The following is a 10,233-nucleotide window of genomic DNA, read 5'->3' as shown; positions in this document are numbered from 1 at the left end:
GGACATCCCCTTTGACGGCGAGGAAGACACCGGGGTGGAGCCGCCAGCCATCCCACCATCCTAGGAGTTGGTGATGATCCGGTCGTCGCTTGATACTATGATGGCTAGATCTTCTGGCAGGTTCGGGGGTGACCCGCGAGCTAGTGTGGCCTTGCCCCAGCGAGCTGGGAAAGGCCCAGTTCATCCTTTGCGATGAGGAGGAGGTGAAGCTTTGGCACCTGCACAGGGAGAGAGGACTGTTGATGGAGTCCGATCTCGCCCTTACCAAGGAGAAGCTCAAGGAGGCCTTGGAGAGGGTTGAGCTCATCCATTAGGCCATGACTGTTGACCTACCACACATTGTAGAGGTAAGTTTTCTATGTTCCTGGTGTTGTCTTTGATTCCTTGTTGTTTAAACGGTTGTCTCAGCATGCCTGCTTCTTGTCTCGTAGGACCTGGAGATGATATCGATCCGTAAGTCCTGGTTTCTCCGAGAGGAGCGGGGTCAGATGGAGCAAGAAGTGGTGGCATTGCAATGGGTCGATGAGCTCAGGCACAAGCTAGAGTCCACCCACCGTGAGTCCTAAGACTGGGTGGTCGAGGCGATGGGAGCATGGGCGACAGAGCTGCGTGCGGTTGAGCGGGCGACTGTTGCCGAGCATAAACTCAACGCGGCAAAAGCCCACTTGGCGGAGACCAAGGCAGCGTTTAGGAAGTTCTTGGAGGATCTGGAAGCGGAGTGGAAGGCCTGGTTGGACACCGAGTGGGAGGTCATCGCGCTCCGGGGGCTAATGCTCGGGGCAGAGGAGTCGAACACTCCACTACTCAAGAGGGTGACTAGTCAAGAGGAAGGGCTTTCCATTCTCAAAAGCACTCACCTCGATACATACCTATTCTACCCTCGGTGATGCCTTGAATTTTTCTTTTCCTTGCTCCTGAATTTGTCGTCCATTTCCAGAACTGGGTGGAAAGATCGGCTCTCTAGAGCAAGAGCTGGAGACATTCAAAGTGACGGTCGGTCGGAGCATAGAGGCGCTGGCCTAGTCCCTTGAGGAGCAACGCGCTCTTGAGGGAGAGCTCGACCAGCTTTGCAACATTGCGCAGGTGGTGGTCTTCGAGGTGCTCAGGTCTGGACCAAGCACTAGTACGCCCGCCGTCCAGCTGGCGGAGGTCCCGAATGAAGTTCGGGCGCTCATCTCCGATGACATGTTCTACGGGACATCGGGGGTGCTGACCTCGGTGGTGACCCACTACCCTGATCTGGACTTCATGGCCATCTGCAGAGGATATGTTGATGTGTGGAGCACAGACGAGATCCATGCATTGACAGAAAGTTTGGTGCCACACACACAGGTGGTCGCTGAGCAGGTCACCGCACTGTGGGTGATGGAAGATCGTCGTCCAACTGTGGCCACAGATGTGCGCCGGGAAGACATCGTCTAGCCTACGGAGGTAGCAGAGGCCAGGTCAGAGGCCAGCATCGTCCTACCCCCAACCGAGCCGAACGTCATCCTGACCTCAACCGAGCTACCTTCATCCTCACCAACCGCACTATCAACTGATGCCGTCGGGGGGCCACAATAGAGTTAGAGTAGAAATAGTCAGTTTATGTAAAAGTTGAATTCATGGGGGAGCCCCTGTGTGAATAGTTTTACATTCATGAATATTTTAAGTTTGTTTTTTCATGAAATCACTCGTGAGGGGAAGCTTGTCATGTCTGCCCTTGATTTTATCCTTGTGTAGCTTTGTTTTTTGTCCTTTCTTTTTTGCACCTGCCCGCTGACCCGTAGGCTGCAACCTTAAGAACCTCGGAGTGCCCCATGAGGCTCAGCTGCTCATAATCGTAGGTCATGGCAGAGTGTGATCAGTCGGGAGGCTAAAGCGCAAGTTACGTAGGATAATCAAAGGAACAGGATGCCCTTTCATTTGGGCGACGACCTTTTGTTTGGGTGAAAAGTGTTACTACATGATAGTTAAAAATGATAGTAAAAAAGGGGGTGGTATCGCACCCCCGTGGAGCCCCCAAGCGACCTAGGCCAAGAGTGCTCGGGCTAGGGCACTGTAGGAGCAAGCATTGAATGGAAATAAACGGTAAGACTGAGCTTTACGGAAGGAAATGACATAACTGTTTGATGTTCCATGTGTTGGTGAGAACATTGCCGTTGTCGTCCTTCAGCCGGTAGGCACCCAGTCAGATCACCTCGTCCACCGCGTATGGTCCTTCCCATGGTGAAGAGAGCTTATGTTTATCCTTGGTTAACTGGGTCCTCCGGAGTATAAGATCACCGACCTCGAGGATCCTCCCCCTGATTTTTCTTTCATGGTACCTGCGGAGAGTTTGCTGGTAACAAGCGGAGCGGATGACGGTCGTCTCATGAGCCTCCTCGAGCAGGTAGATCGCATCCTGCTGAGCCTTCACGGCTCGGTCTCGATCGAAGACCTTTACTCTTGGGGGGTCATGATCGAGGTCAGATGGCAACACTGCTTTGGCTCCGTATGCCAGGAAGAAAGGGGTGAACCCCGTGGACCGGTTTGGGGTCATTCTTAGGCTCTAGAGGATCACTGGGACCTCTACAACCGATCGCCCAACATACTTTTTGAGTCAGTCGAAGATGCGGGGCTTGAGTCCTTGGAGGACCATGCCATTGGCCCGCTCGACCTGACCGTTAGTACACGGGTGTCTAACCGAGGCCCAATTGATCCTGATGCCATATCCGTCACAGAAGTCCAGGAACTTCTTCCTGGCGAAGTTTGTTCCGTGGTCGGTGATGATACAGTTAGGGACACCAAACCGATAGATGATGTCGAGGAAGAACTTGACCGCCTCTTCCGAGCAGATATTGATGATGGGCTTTGCCTCTATCCACTTGGTGAACTTGTCCACTACCACAAGTAGGTGAGTGAAGCCACCTAGGCCCTTTTTGAGGGGTCCAACCATGTCGAGGCCCCAGATCACGAATGGCCAGGTGATGGGATGGTCTGAAGCTCCTACACCGTCAGGTCAGTTTGTTGAGCGTAGAACTGGCATCCTTCACACCTACGGACCACCTCCTCTACATCTCGTAGCGCAGTGAGCCAGTAAAAACCTTGGTAAAAGGCTTTCCCAACCAGCGACCTTGGGGTCGCATGATGTCCATAGATTCCAGCATGGACTTCGAGGAGAAGCTATTTCCCCTGGTCGGTCGGGATGCACTTCATGACCACTCCCGATGGACTTCGCTTGTAAAATTGGTTACTAATGGTGACAAACGTCTTGGCGCGTCAAGCGATTCATCGTGCTTTAGTACTTTTCAGTAGGAGAACCTCCTCGAGGAGGTAGGCGAGCAGTGGTGCTCTCTAGTCGGTCGGATCGAGTGCCATCACGGCAATGTCACGGGACAACGTTACCATGGAGGCGCCAAGGTCAAAGCCTCTGAGCACTCGATCGGGGTCAAGGCACGTTGAGGGGTCGAAGCCCCTGAGTGCCAGATTGGTGTTGGAGCATGTCTAGGTCGGATCCTCTCGGATGCGGGCAGACAGCTCATGGAGGTCATTTACAAAGACCCCGTTGGTGGGCAGTTCTCGTCTAGCCACCAATTTTGCAAGGAAGTCGGTGATGTCGTTGTCCTTTCGAGGGACATGATGCAGTTCGATCCCTCGAAACTTATCCTCGAGTTTGCACACCTCCTAGCACTATGCCGCCATGAGAGGGCTCTTGTAGGAGGACTCCTTCATGACTTGGTCGATGATCAACTCTAAGTCACCGTGGACATATAGCCACGTGGCGCCAAGCTCAATAGCGATGTGTAGTCCATTGATGAGGGCCTCGTACTCCGCAACATTGTTCGAGGCTGAAAAATTGAGATGGATCACGTAGCGGAGCCTGCTCTCATCCAGGGAGATCAGAACCACTCCAGCCCCTGAGCCAGGTGCCATGACCGACCCGTCGAAGTACATTGTCCAGTACTCATGGGTGACGTCCGGGGTCAGGAGCTAGACTTCTGTCTATTCAGCGATGAAGTCGGCAAGAGCCTGAGACTTAATAGCGGTGTGGGGAACATACCTGATATCGTGGCCCATGAGCTCAAGATCCCACTAGGAGATTTGGCCGGTGGTGTCATGGTTATGGATGACCTCCCTGAGTGGGTACAAGGTGATGACCATAACCTCGTGGTCAATGAACTAGTGCAGGAGCTTCCGGGTCGCAATCAGTACAGCCTACAGAAGCTTCTGAACCTAGGGGTAGCGAATTTTGGCATCGGTGAGTACCTCACCGACGAAGTACACCGGTTGTTGGACCTTTAGGGGGTGTCCTAGCTCCTCCCTCTTGACAATGAGGGTGGCGCTCACAACGTGGTTGCTTGCCGCGATGTAGAGGAGGGATTCTCCCTGTTCGGGAGCGACGAGGATTGGGGCCGATGTCAGTGATGCTTTGAGGCTTTCCAAAGCCTATTGTGCCTCCTTTGTCTAGATGAATGCGTCTGTCTTCTTGAGAAGTTTGTAGAGAGGCATCCCCTGCTCACCTAGTCAGGAGATGAACCAGCTCAGGGTGGCTAAACAATCGGTGAGCCTCTGTACTCCCTTGACATTGCGTATAGGGCCCATGTTGGAGATGGTCATGATTTTTTAGGGGTTGGCTTCGATGCCGCGCTCGGACACGGTGTATCCGAGCAGCTTCCCCTTCGTAACCTTGAAAACACATTTTTTGGGATTCGATTTGATGCTAAACCTTTGAAGGTTCACGAATGTGGCAGCGAAGTTTGCGATCAGGTCTCTAGCCTGAGCCATTTTCACACTATGTCATCTACATAGATGGCGATTGCTAGTTTTGGCCACTCAACTTGGTCAGGTTAGTCGGGCGGGTCAATTTAGTCAACGAAGTATTGCTACATGCACCATTGATAGGTGGCGCCAACGTTCTTTAGACCGAAAGGCATGGTTACATAATAGTACAAACCATACGGGATGATGAATGAAGTCACGACCTGGTCGGACTCTTTCATCATGATATGGTGGTAGCCTGAGTAGGCATCTAGGAAGGAGATGATTTCGCACCCTGAGGTGGAGTCGACTATCTGATCTATGCATGGTAAAGGGAAGTGGTCTTTTGGGCATGCCTTCTTGAGGCCAGTATAGTCAACACACATTCTCCATTTCCCATTCTTCTTTTTCACGAGAATAGGATTAGCTAGCTAGTCAGAGTGGTATACCTCTTTGATAAATCCGGTTGCTAGAAGTTTGGTGATCTCCTCGCCTATGGCCTTGTGCCTCTCATCGTCAAAGCGACGCAAGCGTTGCTTGGTGGGCTTTGAGCCTAGGTGTTGACACCGTTTTTTGCACGTGTCAAAATAATCGGAGTGGACTAATCGGTAAGGGGAAAGTTATTGAATACTTTGATAGCCGATGAAAGCCAGCTTGTATAGATGGTTGCCGATAGCTGGTGGTGGTCGATGGAAAGGTTGACTTGGACTCGGGCGTTGCCGATAAGGTTGGAGGTGTTTTTGTCGATGCCGATCAAGGGAGGCTTGAAGACTACTGCCGATGGAACATGGAGTATGCCGATGAAGGGAGGCTTGAAGACTACTGCCGATGAAACAGGGAGTATGCCGATGGGAAGGAGGATGGTGAGATTTCCATCGTAATTGAGGCGGACAGGGAAATAGATAGGAGTTGATTTCCTTTTCTATATTAGTTAGAGTATGATTCGTGTAAGAGTCACGTGTTTCCTTATGATATGGGATTGGTGTCCTAGTTGTGTTCGGTTGTGTCTCTTTAGATCAGGGTATAAATATGGAGTAAGGGGCAATGTAAAAATATATATCAATCAATATCAAAACCAATTTTTACTCCTGTTTGCATCTACTTACTTTTCGGCGACTTCGTCAATTTGCATATTTTCTTTCTTTTTACGAGTTCTCATTGATTCGGCGAGCTGCATCGTTTCAGTACGACCTTCGGCGATTCTCGAGTTCCGCGTGAACACCTCTTGGCCGTGACTTCCGGGCGTATCGCTGTTGTCAGGACCAAAGTGTTCGTATCTTCATCCTTGTCGATTAGCAGGTCAAATCGACTGGCACGCTTTGGATATCGATTCGGGTATTAGCCCTTTGTGTTTGCAGATCCACTTTTGCATCAACACATCTTTTGGCACGCTCGGTGGGACCAATCAATCAATATGTTCAATCCCGAGATCGATGCAGGGAACATTATCGCAGTATCAGAAGAAGATCTCAAGGAAGAACAGAGGCAGGCTATGGAAAAGGCTGTAGAAGAATATAAGCAGCTTTGTCTGAGATCGTTTAGCTTGAACAAGAGTGGACAAGTCATCCAGAAGCAAGATTTGCCGTTGCCTCGGCAGGTTACCTTTGACTCCAATCCTGGTAAACTTCAAGAGATGGTTAATTCTGCAGTAAATCATGCTTTGATTAATCATTCCAATGTGCTGTCCAATACTGTTCATAATGCTGTGGTTCGAACTCTCAAAGAGGGACAAGTGGCACCACATTACGTCGGGCCTGCCTATCATCAACCAGAGCCGACATCTGTCAAAACTCTATCGGCTCCTTCGGCCATTGTGGGTACAGAAGTTTCTTCCCCTCCAGTATCGGCAGGTTCACCTAATATTCAATCTACACCGATACGATCAGATCAGGTACTACCAGGAGGGCGAATTCAGCTTAATACAGATCTATCGGCATCAGCTATGTCAGGCCCTGTGTCTCAGAATAGCCAGATTCCTACTAATTGGTGGGGATATGGTATGCCTCCGGAGTCATCTGTTTTCAATCCTAGATTACCTCAAGTGTTTGATGCAGTAGGGAGAGCTCCTATACCATCGGCCGTTTCGCCGATGGCTCAAGTGCCTCAATATGCCGCAGCTACTTCTGTGCAACCAACTCCAGGAGGTTTCCAGATGCCTATGGTTCAAACATTCAATTCAAATCCATCGGCGAGCTTACTGCCGATGCAGCAGAAAACCCCTGCTATGAGTCAAACTGGGGTTCAGTTCATGCCTCAAACCGGTTATAATTATCCAACAATATCAGCAAATTACCAGCCATCGGTGGCAGGGATTCAACAAGGTCATATGCAAGCTGGTTTCCAGAATCAAGCATCGGCAGCTCAGCCGATGAATCCTTTCCAACAGGCTAATGGACCACAAGTAACGGCAAATATGCCGATTGCTGGAGATCGTGGGCCACAAAGATATGTGGAGGGATGTCAGCAGGTACCTCCGGTAGAAGTTCAACCAGTTCGTCAGCAGGAGGCTGATGCTTTTTGGGCCGATAAGATAGCAGAAATTATGAAGGATCAGTTTGGGATAAAGCCCAAGGTCAATACGTATTCTTATCGGACTCCGTACCCTCCTGCATACGATTTAATTCCTCTCTCAAATCGGTACAAGGTACCGGATTTCACTAAATTCTCTGGGCAAGATGATACATCAACAATGGAACATGTCAATCGCTTCATTATTCAATGTGGAGAGGCAGCTAACAGAGATGAATTAAGAGTTCGATTATTTTCATCATCTTTGTCTGGATCAGCATTTACATGGTTCATTTCATTACCACCAAATTCTATTATTACTTGGGTTGATCTAGAAAAACAATTCCATAAATATTTCTTTGCTGGAATCCATGAAAAGAAGCTTACCGATTTAGTAAAATTGAGACAGCGTAATGATGAATCGGTAGAAAGCTTTGTACAAAGGCTACGAGATGTAAAAAATAAGTGCTACAGCCTGGTGCTGGATGATCGGCAGCTTGCCGATCTGGCTTTCCAAGGGTTATTGCCACATCTTAAAGACAGATATGCTTCTCAGGAGTTTGAAAGCCTCAGTCATCTTGTGCAAAGGATCTCTGATCAAGATACTAGGGTTTTTGAACCTAAAAAGAATTGGAGTAAAAAGGTATCATTTGTTGAAGAAGTAGGAGATTCTGACTCTGATGAAGAACCAGTTATCGGCTTAGCTGAGTGGGTTAAGAATAAAAAGCCGATATCATGTCCCTTTGGTCAAAAAGAGCCAGAAAAGTTTACCTTTGATATCACCAAGGCCGATAAAATATTTGATCTTCTGCTTCAAGAGGGCCAAATTAAGCTGTCACCTAATCATGTGATCCCATCGGCAGAAGAGTTGAAGAAGATCTTGTACTGCAAATGGCACAATGCAACTTCACACAGTACAAATGAGTGCAAGGTATTCAGGCAACAGTTACAATCGGCTATTGAATCTGGGAGAATTAAGTTTGGTACTTCCAAGGCCCAGAAGCCGATGAAAATTGATCAACACCCTTTTCCAGCAAATATGTTGGATGCCAAAGGAAAGACCAAGGTATTAACGTCAGAGGCTGCTGAGAAAAACGCGTCAGTGGACCCCCAACATCGGATAACTACCGATGACGCAAAAAGTAAGGGTTTGCTAGGAGAAAGCAGTAGTTCCAAAAATCCTCCTAGACCTGGCATTGTAATTACTCATCGAAGGCAGCAGGAGGGTTGGCGTCAACGTAATGACCGATATCGACAACAGCAAGAAGTGAGACGTCAGGAAGAATGGAATCGACATAAAGATCATTGGAGATGTCCGTTTTTCATCCATTGCTGGGAAGAAGGTATTAAATTGCCAACTGTTGAAAATTGCCCTGAGTGTAATGGTTATTACGGAATCAATCGCTCAGAAAGAAGGTTTCAACATGGTAATCAGGGTTTGTCTATCAATGAGCCGATCAGAGGCAGAGCATCAGTGCATGATCGGCTGGGGGGCAGACTTAGTGTACATGAGAGGCTTGGTAAACGCGCTGGATATTTTCCAAGGAATCAAGAGGAGCTTGAGGAGATGGCAAACGCAAGAGTTCCCGATGAGGAAATATTCTACAGGGACCCTAATATACGTCGTGTAGAATCAACTAGGACTTGTTATCAGCCTGTTTGGAAAACCAAGTTTCCTCGATGGTGCCCAGAGGGTCTGACAAAGACGCAGAGAAGGAGGATGCAACGTGAGCGTCAGGAGGATTTATACCAAGAGGAAAATTCCTCCAATGAAAGGCCCGGTCATCAGCAGTGGCAGGTAAAACACAAAAATAAGGGTCCATCGGCAGATGTTAATATGGTATTCATGTTGCCGATGGAGTTTTTGGCACTATCTGATAATGAGGAAGAAGTTGTTCTCTCTGATCAAGTAGCTCAGTTAACACTAGATCCAATGATGGCTGTTTTTGAGAAACCTACCGATGACGAGAGACAGCATCTTAAGGCTTTATTTGTGAAGGGCAGAGTTGATGGGCAGCCTGTGTCTAAGGTACTTATTGATGGAGGGGCTGCGATTAATATTATGCCTTACGTGATGTATCGGAAACTTGGTAAGGGAGATCAAGACTTGACCAAAACCGATATGATGTTGAAAGATTTTGAAGGCAATGTGTCACCGGCTAAAGGGGCAGTGTGCGTTGAATTGACCATCGGCAGCAAAACCTTGCCAACGACGTTCTTTGTTATTAACGGCAAAGGTGCATATAATCTGCTTCTAGGGAGGGATTGGATTCATGCTAATTGTTGTGTTCCTTCTACAATGCATCAATGCCTCGTACAGTGGATTGGGGATAAGATTGAGGTCGTCCCTGGTGATTCTTCTTATATCATCGCATCGGCAGAATCAGATACTTATGAGCGGACTAAATGCATATCAGGAGAAGCTTGGGAAAAAGAGTTCCTTAGAGTTGCTAATTATGAAATTCCACCGATCCAAGCAGTCGGTTCTGAAGAGGAGTTTTAATGGATAGGTTTGCCGATGATGGAAAATTAGGTCAAGGGTTCACATCGGCAGATGATTTGGTAGAAATAGATATTGGTGATGGTGATAGGTCAAGACCTACTTTTATTAGTGCTAAGTTAGATTCCAAGTGTAAGCAGCGAGTAACAGATTTGTTAAAAGAATATAAAGATTGTTTTGCTTGGGATTATACTGAGATGCCTGGATTAGACCGATCGATAGTTGAACATCGGTTACCTATCAAATCTGGATTTCGGCCACATCAGCAGCCAGCGCGCCGATGCAACCCTAATGTACTTCCTGACATTAAGGCCGAAATAACTAAATTAATTGAAGCAAAGTTTATTCGGCAATGTCGATACGCAGAGTGGATCTCTAATGTGGTTCCTGTTTATAAGAAAAATGGAAAACTTCGTGTTTGTATTGATTTCAGGAATCTCAACAAAGCCACACCAATGGATGGTTATCCAATGCCGATTGCTGATTTGTTGATTGATGCTGCGGCT

The 10,233-nt window shown here is 48.2% G+C and overlaps 1 protein-coding gene across 1 annotated transcript; it reads right to left on the bottom strand.

The window, feature by feature from the left end:
* Positions 1-2,170: 2,170 nt before the first annotated feature.
* LOC136536703 (uncharacterized) lies at positions 2,171-2,521 on the bottom strand. The gene has a single exon (XM_066528908.1). It carries the CDS (start codon positions 2,519-2,521, stop codon positions 2,171-2,173), a length of 351 nt encoding a protein of 116 aa, XP_066385005.1.
* Positions 2,522-10,233: the final 7,712 nt, after the last annotated feature.

The sequence above is a fragment of the Miscanthus floridulus genome, chromosome 2 (assembly GCF_019320115.1).
Source record: "Miscanthus floridulus cultivar M001 chromosome 2, ASM1932011v1, whole genome shotgun sequence".
NCBI lineage: Eukaryota > Viridiplantae > Streptophyta > Magnoliopsida > Poales > Poaceae > Miscanthus > Miscanthus floridulus.
The sequence above is the reverse complement of the archived record's forward strand: the minus strand, read 5'-3'. Positions and strand labels throughout refer to the sequence as shown.